The 26475-nt window shown below is 45.1% G+C and overlaps 1 protein-coding gene across 1 annotated transcript in view; it reads right to left on the bottom strand.

Annotated features, from left to right (window-relative positions):
* Positions 1 to 26475, bottom strand: part of MOB1B (MOB kinase activator 1B) — a 305722-nt gene that overhangs the window by 122603 nt on the left and 156644 nt on the right. Inside the window, exon 3 of the mRNA XM_078676405.1 lies at positions 22862 to 22955. Within this exon, the coding sequence (XP_078532531.1) occupies positions 22862 to 22955 (94 nt within the window). The remainder of the gene's footprint in view (positions 1 to 22861; positions 22956 to 26475) is intronic.

Here is a 26475-nt window from a genome sequence, read left to right as displayed (position 1 = left end):
GAGTTAGGTTTTGCAGTGTGTTATCGTGAGAGATAAAACGATAGGTTCACGTGGTTCCGAGTGAGACGTTATAATTTTGATTTTCCAGTCCCTCGGAGTGAGATATTAAATGTCATTTTTTGGGGGCTCAGTCAGATATGAAAAGACATGGACTCTCTTCCAAAGGATCGAAAAAATAGCATGGACCTGCCAATCAACTCACTCCTGGTTGGAGCTGCCCATGCACGAGGGGTTAAGCCTGACCCGACCGGAAGCGAGACGCCCACCCCCTGCCCCTTGCCCTTGCTTCGACAGGTTCGATGTCAACAAAGCCTGGAGTACTTTCTTTCCACGAAGGACCGCTCTCTGGAGTGGACTTTTCTCCCACCCCTCACTGAGGTCAGAATAGGACAATACCCCTGAGGTTATTGGTTTTTGGTGTGTGTGTGTGGAAGTTGTGGTGGTGGTGGGCGTGAGGTGATTTTGTGTACGTGTGCGCATGCGTGCACGTGTGTGGCCTTGTTTGGTGGGTGGTAGGCTGTTTTGTATCTGTGCGCATGTGTGTGCGCTGTGTGAGGATGCATGTGCCTGCAGTGCATTTTTTTTTATCTGCGACCGTGTTATGTGCATGTGTGTGATCTGTGTCTACGTGTGCAGTGTACTTCCTGTCCAGTTTGGCGTGCGACCGACGAATTGTAGAGCATGCACCTGGGTGTGCAACGACAACGTTGTTTCTTGGATTGTGTGGGGACAATTGAGTGCCTGTTTCGGTGTGAAAGTATTGCTGGTGTGTTTGTGTGCAAGTTTGTGAGTGAGCGTGTGTTTGTGTGCGAGTGTGTGAGTCAGCGTGTGTGTTTGTGCGTGTGCAGATGTATGGAGTTTGAGAGGCTTGGGGTATGTATGTGTTTGGTGAGTCTTGGGAACCCGCGTCTTCCGCTGGACGGGGACACGATCCCCGGTCCCTGTGGACTTGGGGCCCTGCCGCCCCCAACCTCCAGACGGCCTGCTCCCAGGCCCCGTCCCGCTGGCACCGCTGTAACTGCCGGACACTTCCAGGGCCTCCGGGAGCCGCAGATGGGCCCACCTGGGCCCGAGACGCTCAGAAGTTATCCGGCGAGGAGTCCCGCTTGCTGCTCCGTTCCCAGGCTCCGAGCCTGCGGGGCAGATGACTGCGGCCTTTTCAGGGGTTTACTTTTGGGGCTGCTGGACCGAACTAGTGAATTAAAATGGCCTGGGGTCTCAAACTGCCACTTGAGGATGAAGTCATCGTGTCTGGATTGGTACAGGACTTCGATGCCAGCCTCTCCGGGATTGGCCAAGAGTTGGGAGCTGGAGCCTACAACATGAGGTATCAGTTTACAAAATGTGCCAATTTCCTTTGGTATCCGTAGCACTTTTGTGTACATAACTGCTAACGTAAAAACATCTTCCCATGCCATTATTTCACCTGTGTCTGTGGTGAAATATTATATAGCGCACAGTTGTCTGTTTTGTGCCATTCAATTATATACTTCTCTTTTCTGATTGAGGATCATTATTGTAAAGTTATCAGGAAGAGCAATGAGGAAGGCAGCGACTGGCGTGTGAGCTTCCCAGGAGCCTTGGAGGCGATTCCAAACTGACCCGCGCACGTGAACGAGCGCTGCGGCCAGGCGCTGTCTCCTAGGAAGCTCAAAACACCACACACACGCATGCACATACACACACACACAGACACACACACAAGCGCCCACGCACGCACATACATACAGAGACACCCACCCCCCTCACACAGCGACTGGCAAATCGATGGTTATAATGGGGTTAATTTACAAAGCTTTTATCTTGTTTAAGTTGCTTTTACGCCTGGATCAAGACAGAGCAAGTGATTGTGATTCATCAAGGTGTCATGTACTTGCACAAGTTCGTTTTATGTATTGTTTTGTAACTGTATTTATATAGTGCTTACTACCCCTGACAAGGTGTGGTTGGGTGGATGGAGTCAGTGGATGAATGGAGTTGAGTGGTGGCTGGGTGGATGGACTTAGTGGGTGGGTGAAGTGTGTGTGTGTGTGTGTGGCTGTGTGTGGCTGTGTGTGTCTGTAGCTGTGCGTGTGTCTGTGTATGTGGCTCTGTGTATGTGTGTGTGTGTGGCTACAAATACAAATGTTGTCATTTACAATGCCAATAGCTCTAACTTTTTCAAAGGCGAGACCGTTGCATTGTAAATGCTTGTTTAGAATTGTTGGCTTCATGTTCCAAGAAAGCGACGGTTCACAGGGTATTTTCAGGTATATGGGAAGGGGAGTAGACCTTCTTTCTTTTCCTTTTTTAAACACGGCTTTGAGTGAATGAGGTGTTGCACTATACACGTCGGTTTTGAGTAGTCCACGGGCAGTTCGCATTAAAGTTAGGCGACGGCGTGTTAGTTTATTCTGAGGCAATGGAATCATATACTCCGTGTTTCTCGAGGCATAACCTTTGTTAATTCTACGTTCCAGCATCAGCATTGGCCGGGATTACGGTCATTGCAGTTCCCCTTTGGGACTCTGCGGGGCTACACCTAAAAAATCATACACAAGGTATCTTTTAATGTTGGGACATGCATATTTTCATATTAGATCAATACATTATATGAACTTGGAAACTTTCTATTGCTTTTGTTGTAGACTGCGTCAGTGTTCATTCACACAGTGAATTGGTTACTGGAATGGCAGCGGGAGGTCTTTTAGGCATTCATTAAGTGTGTTTCACATTTACATCATGGAGATTGGTGTTATTCTATTGTTAGTCGTAGTGGTTGGTGTTTTACATCTAGGTCCACATTTTCATATACCTTTTCACTTGTGCACAGTTTGGGGAGTTCTCGGTAACTCTGCTTGATTTATGGTGGTCACCACACGTTTTGGTTGTTCACGTTCGGGAGCACAAACATTAGAATGCCTTAGTGTACTTCTATCTCAAAGTCTTCATGTCCTATGGTATATATAACTGGGTTGGGGTGATCCTCCATACACATCAAATGAGATAACGGACAATATTATGTTCATTATTTTGTTCATAGAGGCCCCTGAAGGGAATTCTTATCCCAAAATGCATTGGGCATCTCAATCAGAATGTTAAAGGAATTTTAGCCACAGTGTATAATTCAAGAAATTTTAATTACATCGTTTTGTTAAAGAACCTTTTGTTGCTGTAATTTTAATATGTATTTGGATTTGCTTATTCAGAGAAAGTAACAAATGTGAAAGAAAGAATCTCTACTTGAATAAACACCACAATGATGATTTAGATATTGTTTAACACTGTTTGACACGTCAGCAAATGTATGTTGTAATTCAATGCTGTGCGATCGGGCATCAGGTGCAGGGACACTTGTCACGTGTTTGGATTATCAGTAGAGGCAGGCAACCTCTTCCCTGTTTCACACACGAATAAGTGATAATTTTGATATAACGTAATCGCTAATGATAAACTTTGCAATATAGGGTGTGCACAACACAATACAGTTCTTTAGGCCTCAGTGTACCAGACTGCCAGTTTTCCAGTATTGGTATCTTTCGTAAATTTACATGCTTGAATCATTCCCAGTTGTCAAAGTGGGAGTCCCACTGTAACATAAAAATGCAGTAATTAAAGAACTTCTATAGGCTATTATGGTGGCACCATGCATTTAATAGCCTATCTACCTCCTGCTCTAAAAAAGGGCCAAACTTAAATACAACCAATCAGTAACCAGCACCCTCTAGAACCTTCCCAAGAGAGGCGGAGTCCCACAGATTTTCCAGCACAAGTGAGGATAGTATAGTAATACATGTGAATCTATGAAAGATACCAATACTGGATACCTGCAGTTACAGGTAAGTAACTTATTTCTTACCCAGTAGAGGGGTATCGGTCATAGATTCACATGCTTAAATAAGAAATGCAGTAACATAAAATAAGTGGATGGCGGGTAGTGCCAATAATATTTCAAAATATATTCACAAAAGGAGTGTCTTGTGAAAGTGTTGGTGTAAAATAAAATGCATATAAAGGCGTTGATATGTGAAATAAACATCTCTATTATCAGCTTAAACAAGTATACCAACTTTTATAACCAATAAGGATACATATTCAAATGCAGATCAATATGGACAACAACAAAAAAACCTTTAATTACAGAGGCTCACCTTCCTGAAATAAATGACATAGTACTGCCTGTCCCGCCGCTACATCAGCACGCTGTGTCTACTCCAGCTGCAGTGCTAAGTGAACGTAGGAGTCAGTTTTCCAAGTCGCAACTTTGCAGATTTTATCCAGTGGAACCCTAGTGAACATGGCAGCCGATGAGGAGACTGCTCTTGTGGAGTGCGCTTTCAGTGTCCTTGGCAAAGGTTGGTCTGCCTTATCGTAGCAAAACTGAATTGTGAGTGCTATCCATCTTGTGATGGTAGCTTTAGAAACTGCAGTGCCCCGACTACTTTGCCCATTGGCTACGAACAATTGATCTGTCTTGCAGATAGATTTAGTCTTTTGCAGGTAGAATTTAAGACACCTCTTAATGTCTAGAGTGTGTAGTGTTTGTTCCGCAGGTGTATAAGGATGCAGGAAGAAAGTCCAGAGAAAGACAGGTTCGTTTATGTAGAACTGCGAAGGAACCTAAGGGATGAATTTGGGATTTGTTCTGAGGATTACAATTTCAACTGTAAAACGAAGGTAAGGATGTTTTATGGTGAAAGCTCGCATTTCGCTAACCCTTCTAGTTGATGTTAGGGCGAGCAAGAGAGCTACTTTCCACATCAGATACCTGATGTCAGCCCTATGGATGAGCTCAAAGGGTTGCTTTAGCAATTGTGATAGGACTACTTTCAAGTGCCACTCAGGGGGTGGAGCTTGAAGAGGTGGCTAAGTTCGACACAGTCCTTCCATGAATTGCTGTACTCTGGCAGAGCAAAGATAGTCATGTCGGGGAGCACCTATTTCTAGTGAGAGCTGCAAGATGAACCTTAATTGAGCAGTATACCAGCCCAGATTTTGCCAAAGACAGTAAGTACGGTAGGATTTGCTCTGGAGCAGATACACGGATACGGATGTACCTTGCTTTGCAGACACCAAAGGCCGAACCACTTCCATTTCAGTCTGTACGTCTTGTTGGTGCTATCCGCACGAGATCTGGCGATAAGGTAATTGTACACTTGTGCACTAGTCAAATCCTTACATTTAAAGAATTCAGAAGCCACGCATGTAAACGAAGAGATGCTGGCTCCAGATGACACATCTGATTGGTTCCTGGTCAACAGAGTTTGTGTCGGTAGCAGACGGATGGTCTGCGCTTCCGAGAGGAGGAGAAGCTCCATGTACCAGTGCTGTCTGGTCCATCTGGGGGCTATCAGAACAAGGCAGCAGTGCTCCATTTTCATGTTCGTAAGGACCTTGGGTATCAGTGGAATAGGAGGAAAGTTATAAGCATATATTTCTGACCAACGAATTGAAAGGGCATTTGCCCGAAAGTTTGTGAGAGGGAATCTGCTTGCGAAGAACCAGCATTTGGAATTTGTGTGGGTGGCAAACCGGTCCAGCGCTGGTTTCCACCCAATATGAAATAAATCCTGTCCAGCAGGTCTTGTTCGAGCTCCTACTCGTGGCAATGGTCTTTGGTCCTGCTGAGGGAGTCTGCCAGAGTATTCTGAAGCCCTGGAACATGTTCCAAAGTTGGGATATCCTGTGAAATGTGAGCCAGCTCCAGAGCTGCTGGGCGTCCTGCGAGAGAGTAAGATTTGGTTGCTCCTTGTTTGTTGATATAAAACATGCTTGTGGTCTTTTCTGTACGGACCAAAACCGACTAACCTGTTATCCAAGGGAGGAAAGCCTGCAGGGATAGAAAAATGGCCTTTAACTTCAGCCTATTGATATGCATCTGACGCTGGGTCGAGGACCATTTTCTCTAAATTTGAAGGTCTTGACGATGACCTCCCCAACCTTCCATGGAAGCATCGGTGGGGACTATGAATTTCGGGATCAAAGGCAGAAAGAGGAGGCCCTGTGAGGTGTGACTTCAAAGTCCACCATTCCAATGCCTCTCATATGCCTGGAGTGATAGTTATCATGTCGAAGGATCCTGTAGTTTGTATCCATTGACATTGGAGTTCCTCTTGGAAAGGCCTCATGTGCCGACGAGCTACTAGCACTAGGTCGATTGCTGAGGAGAGCATGCCCAGTAGAGATGATCTCACGGAAGTGCACTTCTTTTTGATAGTCTGAGAGCCAAAGTTGGCAACCATTCCTGACTTTCTTGCGAAAGGAAAGCTTTTTTTCTGAACGGAGTCCAAGTCGGCATTGTCAGACTTGGAAAAACTGATGGTTTTCGTTGGTTTATAGAAAGACCTAATTTGCGGAACAGAGCTATTGAATTTCTTGTAGCCGTAACAGGCAGACGAGCTGATGGGAGCTTTCAGGAACCACTCGTCCAAATATGGAGATACTTGGTGACCCAGGTTCTGCAAGGCGGCTGCCACTGGGGAGAGAAACTTGGTGAAAATCTGCGGAGCAGATTTGAGGCCGACAGGTAGGACTCAGAACTGATAGTCGGTACCAGTCACTGTGAATCAGAGGAACTTTGTGTTTGGGGTGTATAGGAACATGGAAATAAGCATCCTCTAAATCCAGCAATGTCATGTAGTCACTGCTGTTGAGGCGCCAAAGGATGTCGGAGTGTGTAACCATTCTCAAGGTCTGATATTTGAGGAATTTGTTCAGCCATCTGAGGTCTAAAATAGATCTCCACTCACCCGATTTCTTGCGTATCAGGACGAAGCAGGAGTTAAAGCTTTGTGCTACTGGAACCCTCTCTATTGCCCCTTTCAGTAGCATAATCTTCGCTTCCTGTTTGAGTAAGTTAAAACGACATGGGTGGGATCCCCTGGGTAGAGTGTTTGGTGGGCGCTGGATGAATTCTAGAGTGTGACCATAAGAAATGAGATCCAAGACCAATATTGCGCCATCGATGGATATGACTGGAAACACTCGCACGGTTGTGTGTTTGAAAGTAGTAGCTGCACCCTGATGTGGTCACTGCTTGCGACCTGAGTCGCATGCGTGTAATGATTGTTTCCTACAGGAGTCTTGCCTGGAGAAACCAGCTGTTGGCTGTCGATAGGATTCCTGCAGATAACCCTGACAATATTGCGGCTGAAAGGATTGATAGATTTGGGTGCGCTGGAAAGTTCCTCCATATCCTGAAAATCCAGGTCCTTGTGCACCCCAGAAGGGCACTTTACGATACTGTAGGGTACTTAACGCTTTGGCTGTGTCTGTATCCGTTTTGATAGCTAGTAGAGCTTAGTCTATATGTTTTCCAAATAGACTGTCTCCATCGTACGCCATGTCCAGTATCTTTGATTGCACTTCTGGATGGAAGGACGTTGCCCTAAGCCATCCTTGGCATCTTAAAATAACTGCACCAGCTTGATGTTGAAAACCTGCTGTGGCTATGTCCATGGCACAGTCTATAATTTTGGCTGCTGTGTGCTCACCCTCAGCCAGGACCGAACGAAATTCCTGTTTATTTTCCTCCGGTATAAATTCCAGCATGGCTCCAATATTGGACCACATTTCAGTGCGTGTTTCCCTCGTTTTGTGTCACTGTTCATTTTATGCGAAAAGCTTTCATATACTTAATGTAGGAAGCTGGCTCTTTATATGATACACCAAAATGAGGTATATCGTGCAAAGAGTCAACTGGTTCCCTTATGAGTGGACAGGGGCTTGCTCTAGCAATCCCAATGGCTCTTCTAGGGCATAGTGTGGTCGGATCCGCCTTAGGCTTATCAGAGAGGAGTGTAAAACATCTGCAAATACACACAATATTCAATAAATGATGCACATGACTCAATAAGGAGATCCACACCAATTTATAAAAATAACACGCACCTTCATATATGACTAGGCACCAGAATCAATACAATCTGGCAAGTATGTTTTGTAAAAGAAATACTTCTACATTTAAAAAGTCGCCACTTAGTGCATTTTTAAGAATCTGCAATGTTATCCTATGGAAGAACAAGTACGGCATTCAGATACAGTACTGTGACTTACAACACCAATCTCCTGGACTTAAGGTGGGTATCGGGCAAGCTCCAAAGCAGTACCAGCAAGTCCCCTCCAGCTGCACTAGGGAGGCTGGGTGCAGGGGTGCAATACAGAGTCAGTACACTATGTTAGACAATTTGGATCGGACTGCGGGGAAAAGAAGCAGCAGGTTTGGGCTGGGAGGACAGTCCAGTTCAACCAAGCAAAGTGCTCAAGTTTTGTGGTGCTAGCGGACATGGGAACATCAGTGGTCCTCTTCTAGGGCTGGGAGGTTAGTTGTTGAGGGCCTTTCAGGTGTCTGATTTCTTAATCAGGGAGCACTCGCAGAGGAGCGGGCCTGCAAACAGAGGCTGCTGGAGATGTCGTGCAGATCATGGGGTGAAATCAAAGTGGACTCTGTTTTCGGGGGCTTGGGGACCACGCAGACACAATTGGCCAACTTCGACACAGGCTGGAGGGCTTGGGTGCAGTGGTGCTTGGCAGCGTCTGGTTTTGGAGGTTTCGGAGTCCTCACTGTCGTTTTTTGAGGTGCCTTCAGAGTGCAGGAGAGCAGTTCTGCTGCTCTGCAAGAGTTCTTCAGTCTTTATTGAAGGCAGGCTGTCCTCCCAGGCTTTGGAAGTGTGGTAAATAAATAAATAATACCCTATTTTTGACTAGACTTATAGCATAACAGATAGCTCAATAAATAAGAGTCAAGATTCGAGGTAGTAGGAGTTTCTGCAGGTTTATTACAGCATAAGGACAGGATCAGGACAACCTGCATAGGAACAGAATGACAGGGCCCAGCAGGACAACTGGGGCCCAGCAGGGGAAAAGAGGCCCAGCAGGGGAAAAGAGGCCCAGCAGGGGAAAAGAGGCCCAGCAGCTGCTGGGGCTAGGTCTGGGATGAGCGCGCTAACATTTAATAACAAAACATTGACTTATATACATAGCGCAAACACATAGCATTACATTGCAGTAGGCGTAACAGTAGGTGGAGCAGAAGGCGTGACGCGTAGCAGTCGCGAGAGAGAAGAGAAATAAGAGGTGTAACTGGGAGTTTACTTAGACATGTGATGCAAAACGTAACAGAATATGTCATGAATGGGCGGAAACATTGGAGGGGGCTACCTAAGGAGCCGGGACCTCTAACCTAATGGTGCGCGAAAACTGGCAATGACGTGTTACTAGGAGAAGCTGGGGGCTACGAACTCTGTGCTAGGAGCAGAGACTGGAGTCTGGAAGGTCGGAGCGACATGTACCTAAACCCTATCTGGTATCTAATGTTTAGGGAACATGTTGATATAAACTAGAAGTCATGAGGGGAGAGGCTAACCTGACTCTAAGACTGGACCATGCATTATTCTACATGTAGTGCGTGAAGAATATTAAATGACCATTAAATACAGTATTTCTCTAACATGGAGACGAGAAGGCTAGACAATGACGGAAACTATTGATGCAGTTCAGTAGCTTAGGAATGCAGAGGAGGAGGACTGAACTGATAGCTGGAACTATAACATACTTTTGGCAGACTCAGAGGCAGAGCCGGGGTGCACCGGGCACTGCAAGGCAGGAAGTAAGTGAAGGGTCGAGGATACAGGTGGGGGCTGTATCGCTCCTCAGCGAGGCTTTCAGGAGACAGGAGCTGAATCTGTGGTCCGGGCCCTTTTGAGGCCTGGAAACGGAGACTTTATAATTGAATAACGTGCACACTGAGAAACGTGGCAACATTACTTACATAGGCCTGATATTCGTAGTATTCACGAGGACTGGAAACTAACATACCAGAGGTGGACACAACTGTAATTGCGTCTTTAATCAGAAATGGGGAATAACATATGCATATTGATCATGCACACATAACATATGATGGATGAGACGTAGGGACACAGAACATGGCAAAATTTACTTTTCCACATTCCCTCCTTGTCACTACGTTTCCATCAGGAAACATCAATATTCATGATACCGTCTATCATTTCATACAGTACCATTTGCTCGTCTCGAATTGTCTTGGAACGGGATTTAGAACGGGGCTTGGGACTGGGAATACAAGAGGTAGCACACATGCTGCAAATCGCAGGGCCACATTGTATACAGAGGCAGCAGCTAAATATGATCGCTACTGCAATACCTAAAAAGGACAGGACTTTCCAACCCCATGCGGAAATTATATTCCAGAACCAACCGGACCATGTCCAGGTGCCTGGATCTTGGTGTAACAGATGGGCAATTTTATGGAGTCTGGTTATAGCTGAATAAACAGACGGCGCGTTATTTGGAATGAAAATACAACAACTGGATCCGAGAATTCTACAGGCCCCGCCCCTATCGGCCAGTATGACGTCAAGGACGAGACGATTCTGTAAAACGACAATTCTCATAAAGGATTGCTCTTCAGTTAAGTTACCTAGAGCGGAGGCAGTCTCATCTACTACTGCTTCAAGGGTTCTTGTTAACCTACGAATAAGCTTACTATTTACAACTGTACCTAAATAAGGGAAAACACCTTTATCTATATCAATGAATTGCTCTGCGGCGGTTTCAGTATAATCGACAATCGGGAGATTTCTCTTGTGTCTAGTGTGTACTAAGAAAGAATTCCTATGATAGTCAGGTGGGGCTAGAAAAACAGGTGGCAGTAGGAAAGCAATGTAACAGGTTCCCTCCCAATCGAGGGGCAGACGGACATATGCAGTTTGACCACAAATAAAATAAGAATGACGTGAAGCTTTGAAAACAGATTTCCCACTGTCACTATACTGGATAACAGTAGTACATTCACTATGACCTATATGTACAGAACCATAACTACGGACACATAATTCGCCTTTGACTGGTAGTACTGAAATAGCGGGTGAGTCTGGAGTAGTATCAGACTGAACATTCAGGACCATGAAATTCGACGAATAATTTCCTAAATTATATACTTCATTTTCTAAATCTAAACCTGTTCTGTGGGGGAGACCTTGCTTGTCTGGGAAACATGTACTGTTAAGAAAAGACATATCTGTTGAGGATGACGTTAACGTGGACCATGCTCCACACGAACCATTGTGTGAGAATGGATAAGGAAAGAGTGGCAGAACTCCCTTCGGTGTCTGGAAAGGGGGGAGTCGACCACACACCCAACAATTAGTGGCATTGCTGGTCTGGTGTGAATAATGTAACATACGGATAAATGTGTTATTACGCATGGCGAGGCGGTATGAATATTCGTGAGGAGGCAGATCACTAAACGTGTGCTCTACTGTAGCATGAGCAGACATATTTACATGAGGAACTGAAAAACACAGATAGAAAGCATAGCTGGTGCAGGAAATCATTATGCTGATGAATAATACGAAACTCAGAAAAACGATACATTTGATTGAGCTTTGACTGACTCTCTCACTATGGGGGTCTATTTTATACATGTCAGAAACAGTCTAACCGTTTCACCTAGGGGAGGACTTATACAATCAAACTGGCTGACTTATTAGACCTGAGCTTTAACTTATACTCCTGTTGCGGAGTTTTCTCTAACAAGGGAGGGGTTGTAATAATGTCTTGTGCGGGACAGTCCTTTAAAACAATGTTCTGGCAATCCTTCGAATCCTGGGAAATGTTCTTGGAAATGTTTTTGAAGACTGGTTTCGATCCTTTGAAAAGTTTTACATGAGAAAGGTGGACCCACCCCTTCCTGCCTTCCAACTTGACGGCAGTTCGGGTGGTCAAGAGGACCTGACGTGGCTCCTTCCAACGTGGTTCCAGCGGACTTGATCTGTCAAAATTTCTGATCATCACAAGGGAGCCTGGAACGATCTCGTGCGGTGCCACCTCGGTATTGTCTGGAAATGCGGCGGCAACCTGTGAACGACATGAGTTGAGGGCAGACATCAAGGAAGCTAGGTAATCTGTCAGCATATTACATGAAACATCGGTAATACTTCGGGGTCTAGGAGTACCCCACATATTAGGGGGGCGGCCGAAAACGACCTCATACGGGGACAGACCTGATCTGGAATGTGCGACCATACGCATATAAAATAAAGCGACTGGTAAAGCTATTAACCAGTCCACACCTTTGTCCTTACAGACTTTTGCAATGCGGATTTTCAGAGTCTGATTATGTCTTTCGACTAGTCCAGCGGCTTCTGGATGGCGTACACAATGGAACTTCCACTGGTACCCTAACAACAGGGAAACGTGTTTCATGAGTTCAGATGAGAATGGCTGGCCGTTATCAGAATATACGACTCTAGGGAGTCCATATCTAGGGAAGAATTCACGAACCAACTGCTTGGCAGTGGTCGCGGCTGTGTAATCTGGGACTGGATATGCTTCTGTCCACCTGGACAAAGCGCATACAACTACAAGGACATACTTGAAACCTCGACATCGCTCCATTTGAATATAATCCATCTGGAGGACCTCAAAAGGGTGGTCAGGGGGCTGGAAACCACCTTGTTCCACCGGGACACTTTTACCTGGATTAAACTGGCAACATATCATACAGGTACGGACTTTCTGCTTGGCTGCAGTTCGTAAATGCTTGTTGAACCAAATGGTCTGGATACTGTCTAACATAGCTTTTTCTCCTAAATGTGCTGGACTATGTGCGGTATTGATAATAACTTGAACCATAGAATCGGGGAGAAACCATGTGGCTCTACCCTTCGTTACCCATCCCTGATCTGTCTGGACCCCTCCTTGTACAGACCATTTCTTGATTTCATCGGGAGTAGCATGTGACTGGATATCTATGACATCTTGAGTAGGGTCCTTAACTGTCATGCATGTAATCGGATCCGGAGTATGTGTCATATTAACTGGAATGTCTGGAGTCTGTGCTGTAAGCTTGGCTGTGCGGTCTGCTAAATCATTACCTTGGGAAATAATGTCAGTGACTTTCGTATGTGCTTTGCACTTCATGATAGCAATAGATGTCGGTAAATGTATGGCATCTAACAGGGCTTGAATAAGGAGACCATGCTGAATCTTGGTTCCATGAGAAGTCATAAAACCTCTCTCCTGCCAGAGCACTCCGAAGTCGTGTACAACTCCGAATGCATAACGTGAATCTGTGTAAACATTAACCTTCAGGTTCTTGGCATGTATACAGGCTTGTGTCAGAGCGACTAGCTCTGCTGCTTGAGCGGACAGGGTGTCAATACGGTGTGTCTTGATAACTTCAGTGTCAGTAGTCACTGCATACGCGGCGACTAGTTCTCCCATACTAGTTCTCATACATGAACCATCCACATAAAGTGTCAGGTCAGGATCTGGTAACGGAATATCTGTCAGGTCTTGTCTTGGCTTTGTCGTAATGTTAACTACTTCCACACAATCATGTGTGTCTGGATTTGAACTAACTGATGGTAACAGTGTAGCAGGATTCAGGACGTTGCAGCGTCTAATTTCTATGTGTGGCTGGAACAGTGTCAATTCATAACCTGTTAAACGTGCAATTGTCAAGTGCTGAGTTTGTGTTCGGTTTAAAAGAACTTCTACTGAATGTGGAACTTGTACTGTCAGGGAATGTCCTAAAACTATAGAATCACTTTGTCTGATAGCTAGTGCTGTGGCTGCAACTGACTTGAGGCACGCAGGCAATGCCTGGGCGACTGGATCTAATGTGCTCGAAAAATAAGCACAGGGCTTGTATTGACCTGCTTGATCTTGTGTGAGGACAGAATGCTGTACCTTCGCGTTCAGTAACAAAAAGTGTAAAAGGCTTACTGTAGTTCGGTGTAGCTAGAACTGGAGCTTGACATAGGGCTTTCTTTAACTCGTTAAAACTAAGTGTATGGTCAGATGTCCAAGGGAGGACAGTCGATACGGCTGCCTCCTGTGTCGTTAACTGTATCAGTGGCTTGGCTAGAAATGCATACTGGGGAATCCATTGTCTACAATAAGAAGTAAGGCCGATAAAGGCACGTACCTCCTTCTGGGTTCTTGGCTGGGGAAGACTCGCTATTAACTGGATACGGTCGGGTGTCAACTGCCTACCCCTCTTGGACAGCAAGTGTCCTAAGTATACCACTTGCTGGACACAGAATTGAAGCTTCGAAGGTGACACCTTGTGCCCCATCTCGGCTAGAAAATACAGAACTGTAAGTGATGCTCGTTCGCAAGCACGTTCAGAACGGGCTGTGATCAGTAGATCATCGACATACTGGAGCAGGGCAGTGTCAGTTGGCATGTGAATGTTGTCTAGTTGTCTCTTGAGTGCTTGACTGTAAATACTAGGGCTTTCTGTGAAACCTTGAGGAGCGCGTGTAAACATATAGCTCCTTCCATTTAAACAGAATCCGAAAAGAAACTGGCTATCTGGATGAATTGGAACACTAAAAAATGCATTCTTGAGGTCAATAACAGTGAAAAACATGGCTTCGGAATCAATGGCTGTTAACAGGGAAGAAATGTCTGGAACAACTGGGTACTGAGGAATAATACATTTATTAAGCTCTCGTAAATCAATCACTAATCGATATACTGGGGGTGCATTTGGATCAGTACGTTTCATGACTGGAATGATCGGAGAATTACACACGTTGGAGTCAGTTTCTACAACTACTCCTTGAGCCATGAGCTCGTCAATAATTTTGGATAAGGCTGCTACAGCCTCAGGTGGCAATCTGTACTGCCTGATTCGTGGTAACACTACACCTGGTTTGAGAGTCACACGATAGGGTGTGATTTGCATGTAACCTACATCAGTTGGACCTTGCGCCCATAAATACTGCGGAACATTAGACAATCTTGAATCAAAATCTCGTAATACATAGTGACCCTTAAAGTCACGTAGGAACAGACGTATTCCCTCTGGGGAACAGCAAATAACTGCACCTAATTCTTTCAGTGTCTTAATACCTAATAGATTTTCTGGACATGACCTAGTAAGTAACAGATCAGTAGTACGGGACAATGGACCTACTTCTAGAGTAACTGGCTTAGATATTTCATTAACTATGGGTTTTCCTGAAAATCCAAGGGAAACATTTCTTGAGCCTGAGAGCGGAGCCCCTGGAACTTCGGCGTGACTAATTGTGGTCCTACTTGCCCCTGTATCGATCAAAAACTTTCTGTCTTTCCCTAATACTTGACTATGAACATAGGGACCTTCTTGGTCTACAGGTATCTCGATGAGAGGCAAGCCTACCTCCCTCTCTAGGCTGTTTCATGAATATGACTGGTACTCTGGATACTCGGACTGTGCATACTGGTACATCTGCGATGTAACGTGCTGTGTTGCAGCAATAGGCTGCGGTGCGGAAACTGTCTGTTGTGCATTCTGTGACTGAGGAGTTTGTGAAACTTGTTCTTGTCTCGGCGGACGTGGCCTTTCTTTAGTCTTACCAGTAGCTATGTTGTGTTTCAGAACTGCACACTCGTTTATAAAATGACCTGGCTGTTTACAATAATTGCAGTTCCCTTTAACGGGAGCTGCAGGATGACTGGCTTGATTTGGTCCCCTCTTCTGACTGTCTTGAGGAACGGATTGTGCAACTAGCACTTTCATTTTCGTGTCTTTCATACGTTTTCTTTCGTGTTCTTGCTCTTCTCTGATTCTATTCTGGTGATACTGGAGCATCTGGAGCATCTGGGACGGAGTATTTGCTTGCCAGGTGCTTTCGACTTTCAAAACTCGGTTTTTAATTTGTGGACTTGAATTCTCGACTAATTTGGTAACGAAAAGATGAGGGTATGACTCACTACTTGTCTTGAGACCACTATTAATACTAAAACATTTCTCAAATCTAGAATAAAAATCACTAATATCCTCATCTTGTTTCTGTTTACAGGCTGAGATTGCATCCCAGTCTTCTTTCCTAGTTGTCAATAATCTGGGTAAAACTTGAATCAATAATTCTGGTAATTCTTTACATTTATCTCCAAGACCGGTACCTGGTACTCGTGCCTTGTCTTCAGCTTCTAGAGCTGTCCAATCGATCTTTTTCTCTCCCACCTCCCATTCCTTTTCCTTTAACTTTTCATACACCCCTGCGGGTAACAGGACCTTTAACATTTTAATGATATCTGGGTAAGTGTATTCTCCCATACGGAGCATGTCTTTTAATTCTCTATGGAACCCCGCTGGATCTTTGTCATGACAGGGAATTAATTTCTTCATTTCAAGAAGTTCCATCTTTGATATCGGAGTGTATACAAACACTCGTTGCATTACGCCACCCGCCCCTTGGACTGGGTGGACTTCTCGTAGCGGATTCTGTCTGTCTATGTAAAATGGTTTACTTTCTGGGGGTGAGACATGAACAAAGTGCGGGTTCAGGAACGTTCTATACTTGTGGCGCTGTTCTAGAATGACACTAATTAAATCGGTACCTAGACCTCTCCATCTGTACTGGAGTAACTCGTTCAGGATATCGTGCAACGGGCCTGGATCAGAATGTTGACCCTCATACAGGGTAATGAGGTGCTGGATCATATACATACCCACCAGTCGTTGCTCGGCTGGGGGCAGTTTCAGAAACATTTGTGCCACTATTTCGTCTGGAAAAGTGGTAGAATCAGTAATCCATCGGACTGCTGATCGGGCTAGTTCTTGTTCATGCATAGTACTTAGTTCACTGTAACCGACTCGTGATTTCAGGATGTGATCGGTAGCTTGAAATACTTGTTCTAGGGAACCTCGTTCTGGTGCTGGATCATGAAAAATAGACTTAGGTTCTGGACGTAAATGGCGATCTGGAAATCTGGATTTTCCTACATACGCTATTCTGGCGGGATTTTCGTCTTCCTCTTCAGGATCAGAGATACTTTCTTTCTCGCTTACTTGTGCTGCTTTACGCTGTTCGTGTAACCTTGTTATTTCTTTACGAATTTTCTTGTACATACTCTCCATGGCACTAATGGTCTTGTGCTTACCCTCGGCTATATTATCACTCCACCTCGTTAGGATTCTCATTTCGGCGGGATCTTTAGACGGGTAATCTTGTTCTCTTATTAAACAATTGATCAGGAACTTTAATATCATGAGCTGAATCTCGGCTTTCCTTTGAAACATAATTTCGCCAATACTTTCTGGATCATCCCCTGTACGGATGAAACGATATATTCTGTCTAGATCTTCTTTCATATTTGGTAAGGTGACTAGATACTCGGTCACCCTCCTTACACGTACGGAATATAAAACCATATTATACTCGCCTGGGACTGCGTCATAGACACATTCGGCAAGGGCTTGTCTGATTTCTGTAACAGACTTATTACTTTTAGGAGTACGCTGTGATGCTTGAGCATGTAATTCGAGTGCTGATAAACGCTTGTGTGGCGGCGGGGTTTGAGGAGGACCTCCTCCTGCGGCCCCTATACTAGAATCGTCGACTGACATTCTTCGTGCTTGCAGGGTCGGTAATTGTAACGTGGGCTGAACTTGTATGGCAGGCTGACCCGGGGGTACCGTAACAGGTACTCCGGTGTCTGGAGGAACGGGAAGTGCCTGATTTACAGGGACAGGTGGAGCGCGAACTGGATTTGCATATTCTGGAACTGTGTCGTCCAAATAGGACGAAATAAAAATATCAGCTGCGGTCGGTTTGTGACGTAGCTTGGTCGGAACTAATGGTGGCGGGAAATTACTGGGTGCCTCTGGGGTCGCTTTTGGCAAACCTTCGGCAAGGAGAGGATACATACCCTTAATAAGGGCATGCCTCTGTCTGTCTGACTGTTCGACTTTGACTTGTTCACCTATCTCAATTAATTCTCTTTCTTGGGCTCGTTCTTGGGATTCTCTACTTAACTCTGACTTTCTGACTTCCTTTTCCGTTCTCCTATGCGCTTCCTTACGCCATAACTCGATGGCATCCTTCTGTGACTGTCTGGCTTTCTTTTTCCATAATGCTTCTTCTACTCGCATGATACATTCGGCATCCCATGTACCCGATACGGGCCATCTATACTTTTCTTCTAACTGTTTGGTATACTCTACCCATAAATCTAGATACAATATGGCGCTTATGCCATGTTTCTGATACATAAAGTGACCTGGACTGTCCCTAGGCGGAACAGGAACTGCTGCTTCCAGCAGACCCTTTCTGGTTCTTAACTGACGTAGCTTGGAAAAGAGCGGCATTCTAAACTTGAATCGGAACACAATACAATACACGAAAAACAATAACAATTGGGAAAACAATTCAGGCATACCACGACGTTGAAAATACATTAAACAACATTATAAATAACAGTTCGAACAGAATACTACCTGAAAATACTGAAAACAGAAACAGAACAGAATTCTCGAGAACGGAACAGACTAGAGTTACTGGATGTACTGCTGTAACAGTACGGAACATACCGGTCCCATAAAGGAACGCATCAAGACCCGTATCCACCTAGGTGAACACTTCGTTTGTGGGCTTGGGTACCACCAACCCACGGACCAGGAGTCAATTTAGACTGACCCTGTCTAGACACTACCCCAGCAATGGTACTCACCGGGCAGCACGGAACGGAAGGCCTCGAACGGGACTGGACTACGACGGACTTCGGACTTCGGACTTCAGTTACGGGTGGGCCTCCGGATACCTCGGACCTTGGACTCTCGGCTTGGGCTCTGGTCGGGACTCGCCGCGTTCCTCCACCGTCTCGTTCGGATGCTGGACCGCCTCCTCCGTCTCCTCCGTGGGCCTGAGGGATACTTGAAGCAGAAATATCTGCACTTGGCCAGTATGGTTCCGTCACGACTGCAGAGGGTCAGGGGGCCGGCGTGGCTTCACCGACGCGTGGGGAAAGGGCAAGTCCCTGTTCGGGCGCCATTATGTGGTAAATAAATAAATAATACCCTATTTTTGACTAGACTTATAGCATAACAGATAGCTCAATAAATAAGAGTCAAGATTCGAGGTAGTAGGAGTTTCTGCAGGTTTATTACAGCATAAGGACAGGATCAGGACAACCTGCATAGGAACAGAATGACAGGGCCCAGCAGGACAACTGGGGCCCAGCAGGGGAAAAGAGGCCCAGCAGGGGAAAAGAGGCCCAGCAGGGGAAAAGAGGCCCAGCAGCTGCTGGGGCTAGGTCTGGGATGAGCGCGCTAACATTTAATAACAAAACATTGACTTATATACATAGCGCAAACACATAGCATTACATTGCAGTAGGCGTAACAGTAGGTGGAGCAGAAGGCGTGACGCGTAGCAGTCGCGAGAGAGAAGAGAAATAAGAGGTGTAACTGGGAGTTTACTTAGACATGTGATGCAAAACGTAACAGAATATGTCATGAATGGGCGGAAACATTGGAGGGGGCTACCTAAGGAGCCGGGACCTCTAACCTAATGGTGCGCGAAAACTGGCAATGACGTGTTACTAGGAGAAGCTGGGGGCTACGAACTCTGTGCTAGGAGCAGAGACTGGAGTCTGGAAGGTCGGAGCGACATGTACCTAAACCCTATCTGGTATCTAATGTTTAGGGAACATGTTGATATAAACTAGAAGTCATGAGGGGAGAGGCTAACCTGACTCTAAGACTGGACCATGCATTATTCTACATGTAGTGCGTGAAGAATATTAAATGACCATTAAATACAGTATTTCTCTAACATGGAGACGAGAAGGCTAGACAATGACGGAAACTATTGATGCAGTTCAGTAGCTTAGGAATGCAGAGGAGGAGGACTGAACTGATAGCTGGAACTATAACATACTTTTGGCAGACTCAGAGGCAGAGCCGGGGTGCACCGGGCACTGCAAGGCAGGAAGTAAGTGAAGGGTCGAGGATACAGGTGGGGGCTGTATCGCTCCTCAGCGAGGCTTTCAGGAGACAGGAGCTGAATCTGTGGTCCGGGCCCTTTTGAGGCCTGGAAACGGAGACTTTATAATTGAATAACGTGCACACTGAGAAACGTGGCAACATTACTTACATAGGCCTGATATTCGTAGTATTCACGAGGACTGGAAACTAACATACCAGAGGTGGACACAACTGTAATTGCGTCTTTAATCAGAAATGGGGAATAACATATGCATATTGATCATGCACACATAACATATGATGGATGAGACGTAGGGACACAGAACATGGCAAAATTTACTTTTCCACATTAGCACGGAAGCTGCAGGATAAGATGTCTATGGTGCAGGTTTGATTGGAAATAGCAGACAGGCTGGCAGTGCTGGTTTCAAGTCAGTTGTTAGTCTTCAATCTTCTGCTTTCGTGACTCTTTAGGGTCCTTCTTTGTAGGTCATCAGTATCTGATTTTCTGGTGCCAGGGATTCCCATACATACTGAATTAAGGGGCGTTAGGGGAGTGTAGGGCAGTAGCCAATGGACTACCTACTCCTAGGGGCACCACGCTTCCTATAAGAACACTTCCTGGGGAAGTGGGCATAACCCTGTCCCAGTTATCCTAAGTTCGCCATCACCAACATGGTTAACTGAAAAGTCGCCTCTACTTCAGGGACGCCACCTTAGGGTTGGAACTAACCTGAGGGTGGACACGCCTATATGACTAGCTAATTTTCCCACCTGTCCAGGTGTCAAAGGGCTCTGGACAAAGGGGGTTGGCTGACTGAAGAAGTTTCCTTTGGGCTGTTATAAGGAATGGAAAGAATATAGGCTGTATATACTAAATTACATAAAGCTCTCACTTATTCAGCTTAACACCATACGTACACAAGACGTATAACCATATATCCCAGAAAGACAATCTGGACAACTGTATTTATAGAAAAGTATAAATCTATTTATTGATTAAAAAGCTCATGAAGTGCACAATGCTAAAAATATGGGAATAATCAATAACACTATTGTTCTCCTAACATCTATAATGAATTCAGATATCAAAAATACTTTCTATACTTGCATATAAAAACATATAACAGGTTAAAAAGAGAGTACATATATCTGATAAAACAATATGTGATTAAAATAGCACACATCATAGGTTACATAATTAGGTTGGGGTTGGCATCATCCCCTGTGAGAGAAGCCAGATTTGCATACCAAAGGCCGTGGCCCCTTTGAAGCTCCCCTGCCTTGGAATACTGCTCAGCAGGTCATCCTGTTGGCAGGGATGTAAGCACCCTCTGCCTGAACAGGTTTGATTTTCCTCCTCCTGGGGGCTAAGGCCCTCATGCTTGGGGGTCAGAAACGGGTCTCTCGTGGCAGGCCAGCAAAAACCAGTCAGTTAGCACACAAGCAGCTGGTACCTTTTCAGCGGGCACCTCTAGCATCAGTGCAGGTTTATTAATATGAGATGTTTGATACCAAACATCCCTATTTTCTGTGAAGCCATCAGGTAGCTGGGGAATTCGTTTTCAATAGTGTCCAGATCATGTATTAAAAATGGCTTCCCTGCTCACTGGTACTGGCAGCAATAGAGCTGATCAGTACCAGGGCACATCTGCTCATGCAGATATGTCGTGGGGGGGGGTGACGGCTGTCTCTGGCGACTCCGCTCGCCTGGACGTGGGACTAGGTACTGACTTCACCAGCCCGCTCTACAGAGATTACTGCCCTACCTGCACAGACCCCACGGGAGCAGCCTTGGGGCCTTTACGACCACCAGTGAGGGGTATCCCGTTGACGCAGGAACCCCTCTCCGGCTGGATCCAACAACCCAACAGGTTGTATACTACTGAAGCCTCAGCCTTATGCGGGGCTTCCAGTTCAATCACTAAGTTTATGAGCACCTCTGTCTGGTCCTGAAGAATTGCCACTATAGGCATGAAACATGTTGACCGCTTCACAGTTTGAGGGTTGAATGGGACTGACTCCTCGTAGCTACTGCAGCCCCACTGCCCCTCACACGTTTTTACTTCAGGTGGTGTACTACATGAATAAAACCTAAGCCGTAGTTTACACCAACCTGTTTTAATTCACCTCACTCACGCTCACTACTTCACCTACTAGGGCCCTCACACCCTTACACCTATCGGCATAGGAACAAAAGATCTCCGCAAGAGTGTAGCACTCCGTGCTACCCGTCAGGCATTGCAGCGCCGGCTTGACGCAGGAGCAGGGAGCCGATGATGTTACGATATGACTAACTGGTGACATGACAACAGCCGTAAAACCAGTCTGTTGTGTGAGGCATCCCTAGTTCCGACAAGGGATACCTTTCCCTGCTGGATTGAGGCACGTTAACACCTCATACATGAGGTAGAGAGGAAGACAGCTTATCGCACTACGCCATCACTCATCCTCAGGGGAACCGTGTGCAATCTATTGTTGCTCATGCAGATATGTCCTCACATGTAGTGTGGTGCCCCCTGCCTTAGGGTTGTAAAGCCTGCTGCAGGGGTGACTTACCTATACTGTATGCAGTGTTTGTCGGCATGGCTCACAGGGATGTGGGCATGGCTCACAGGGATGTGTGCCATGTCGTGTTTTCACTTTTTGGTCTGCACCAAGACGTGCAGCCTGCAGTTCCAGTCTGTATGTGTTTTATGAGAGGGTCCTTTAAGGTGGCACATTCGTGCTGCAGCCCTAAAGGACCCTCTTTAGCCTCCTTGCCTAGGTACCAGGGGTACCATTTACTAAGGTCTTACAGGGGGTGCTAAAGATATTGCCAATTGGGGTACAGTTGCACAGTTTTGGGGAAAGATCTGGCACTGGGGACCTGGTTAGCAGGAACCCAGTGCACTTCTTGTCAAAATAACATCAAATACTAAGCAAAAAGTGGGTGTGACCATGTCAAAAAGGAGCACTTTCCTACACCTAATCAGTGTTTAAGCACTATATAAATCTTTTTTTTTTTTTAAATAAGAAATTCCTTCCCTAAACAGTCAGAAAACTTAAAACAGCTGCAAAGCTTGATGAGCAGGTTTCTGCTACTTGTATGGTGTCTCAAATAAGTAACTATCTGACGTCCAAGAATAATAAATGCAAGTCTAAAAAAATACTTACTTGGGACCAGCAGACATCACTGGGCAGCTTTCCTCGGTGCAGAAGTCAGTAATGGTTCCATAGAGCATATTGATCTGATTGAAGAAATCCACAGCTATAACATATAAAACAGTCCATTAATATTGGGGACCAAGGAATCCAAATCAACTTTTGAATCATAAATTAATAAAACAGCTTTTCATCACATTTCTATATCAGGAGGGGAGAAAGGATTTAAATTCAACAAAAACTAAGGAGAGTTCTGGCACTTCAATTCAACAAACATGCTTTAGTTTCATCCATACATCTCATCTCATTCTTCAGCAGAAATGCTGCTCCAGACGTTAGGATGCAGTGGCTGAAGTGCCATGGAATGTTAAACCACTAGCAAAATGGCATAAGTATAATTGTGGCCTTCGTGCGAAAGGGCTGTAGCAAAGTTTCAGGAATCCTCTTACCTCAGGATGATGTATACTAATCTTGTGATATCCACATACTTCAACATCAAGCCTTGAGTGGGACAAAAAAAACATACTTTGCTGCAACAAAGATCCTCAATAGATTTTCCGAATTGTTAAATTTGTATAATTTATTATGTCACAGCAGTGATAACCTCATTACTCTAGAATACCTGCTTCCAAGTGTCCTTTAACAGCTTTACCTTGATTAATTCAGAATGACGTTTCTCTTGGGTTTCCTTATGCAGTTCACAAGTTGTGTGGGATTAACAGAACCAAGTTGAAGTTCCTTTTTTTCATATTTTGATTTACATTTCAATTTTACAGTTATACTGGACAATGTGCAGCAGATTTTATTTATTTGCTATAGTGTCTACTTAGCCTCCGCTCAAGAGTGTTCCAGATCTTTAGCCGCAGTACAACAAGGAACTTGATTGAATGAAGTTTAAGATTTAGGTTAAATTCTGAGGCAGCTTATACAAGTCATTCTTTTCATACGGAGCATTAGAGTTTTAGGTACAGTGCTCGATAGCAAAAGCTTAGTTTTGAAAACTATTTTTTTTACTCACTGTCAAGCAAGAGTCATGGGAGAAAGGACTAACCCTTTGGCCTACGAGCAATATTCTATTTGGTACAGGATCACACACGAAAAAAACACTATCAGAGAAAGAGGACCTTGTGGCTGATATGTTACACCCAGCAACCATGAATAAATGAGACTCCTGGTGTAATTCCCTATTTGCCAAGAAGCAAAATCACAAACAAGAATATATCCCGCGCCCACAGCTGAAGGATAAATCCTCACACCATCAGGAAATCACAGTGCAGTTCCAATGTTCAAGAAGCATAGCTTATTTTCCTGGTAAATAGATCTTTTACTGAGCATCATTTTTGCACGGAGATATAAACAGTTCTTAACTATAAATGTGCAGCAGTTCTCAACCCTAGATCGATAGCTTAACATCTAGTAGATTCAACTGATAAACGGACTAGCTTGTATCTGGGCTAAGAAACAAAGCATGTACTTTATAAAATAAATTAAAAAACAAATGCTTTGGGTATCTATCAGACTTGGGTGCCAATCAGAACTAGTTCATATAGATCACTATAATGCCTATATAAAACCAGAAATACCACACACCTTTGATGGAATTTTCAGGTCATATGTTCCCATTATATTTCTTAAGTGTGAGCTAGTTAAAGGAATTGGATCCATTATAATTGTAGTAGTAGTAGTAGTAAGCTTTTATTCGATATACAAATATCTTAGAAGCAAATTACATACAATAAAAACATTTCAAGACATGCAGCTAGACAGTACGTACAGCATTAAAAAGTTAAGAACCGGGTAGCTCCCGAATAAATTAATTAAGAGTACAATTAAACAGAAATTGACAGCCTCTTGGAACGAATCAGCCAGAATTGTTTTAAAAATTTGGAGACACCACAAACAATAACGGGGGAGGTATCTGACATTAAAATGCGAAGGGCAGCCAGGTGACTGCGTGTTCCCATGTTGGAAAAAAGGGGCTTGAGCCATATAGTATTATAATTAAGAACCTCTTTCATTACTCTTCCTCACCACTACAGAGTCCATCAATTGTTCTTTTTTGCATTTGTCACCTGAGTGGGACGGGTATGCCCAGACGTGGGTCCTGTGCTATCCATGCCACTGGAGTCAAGCTATCCTGGCAGATATGGGGTGAATGCCCGAAACCGGTCCTACGAGGCTGGTTTCCAGTCCTGGGAGGATCTGGCCTGGCAATTCGGGCTGGACTGTTCCCATCGGGTGCTGGGTCAAGACTGATTTGCATATGGCTGGGTTCAAACTGGAATGGCATGGTGAGCAAAAAACACTATGGATTTAGGCCCAGATCTCTGCACTGGGGTGAATGTATGACATTGTTCTGCATTTTGTCCAATTGTTCTTTTTGCGTTACTCTGTCATCAGCCCAAAGTAGTCACGGACAACTACAAGAACGATGGAAGAAGTTTCACCAGCAGATGTTCAGATATGGAGGACGTAGAGGTTACGGGGTGTTTCTTTTCATTATTTGAGGGGTCAGAGGACTTGTGTAGTTAATCAGTCATATCCGAAGAGGGCTCTTCGAGCAGCTCTTAAGCATGGCAAGTGATGTTGCTCAGGTAGGAGCTGAGGAAAAGGACCCGTTGTCAACACGGAAGCACCCTGCCAAAGCAAGTAGGTGGCCAGATGCTGGGAGTATGAAATGGGATTATGCCACTACCCAACATGCTTTCAAGGGTGTTGCCACTCCCCAAAATAATTCTCAACAGCCAGTTAATGGAGAAAGATTCACCTGCCCTGGATGTTATATAACATGGCATTATGCTACATCGGATGAGACTCGCTCTGATTGTCAAGAGTATGTGCTGAAACCAGGAAGCATCAGAGGGCGCAGTCAGGAGAATCTCAAAAACTTGCCCTGAGATTGCCGAGAGGATTTCAGCTGTAGAGAATCGGGCTGCAGCTTTGGAAAGGATCTCGTAACAATAAGGGTTCAATCTGCTGCACATGAGGTGCAGCTAGTTGACACATTTTTTTAAACTTTCTTTATTAATTTCTTTCAATCCGCATATCACGTTCATATACAGAAACAGTTACGAAACACTCCCAAGTAGGTAGTGAACCAGCCCAGCATTAAACTCAGGAATTCAGTCCTTTGGGCGTTGTTCAAGCCTTCACAGATAACTTTGTTGCTTGGCATTGCTTCACATTATCCTAGCTCTAACCAACCTAATCCTTACCACCGCCCCCCCCCCCCCCAACTCTCCCCAACCCACCCATCAAAAACAACCACACTTCCCCCCCCCCCCCCCGGGTCTGTCTAAGTAGAGGTCCATGTAGCTCAATGTTCGTTTGGGGTCTCCACATTCCTCTCCTCTTGGCTGGGGGCTAGCCCCCCCCCACTGGCAATCATCCCCCCCTAGTGATCCCGGTGTGGATTGTGAGGCCTGTCCTGTTACTTCCTGAATCATCACCCCCCACGCCTGCAATACCTCAGGTAATTGATCATCTCTTCTAGCAGTCCGCATATGCCCCTCTTCGGCCAGATCCCACTCCCTAAAATAATTTTTCCATTTCACCAGTGAGGGCCCCTGTTGGGTTAACCAGTGAATCGCGATGCACCGTCTAGCTATAACAAGCCCCGGAACCAG

This window comes from Lissotriton helveticus, chromosome 2_1, assembly GCF_964261635.1.
Source record: "Lissotriton helveticus chromosome 2_1, aLisHel1.1, whole genome shotgun sequence".
Classification (NCBI taxonomy): Eukaryota; Metazoa; Chordata; class Amphibia; order Caudata; family Salamandridae; genus Lissotriton; species Lissotriton helveticus.
This window is presented reverse-complemented; position numbering and strand designations above follow the sequence as displayed.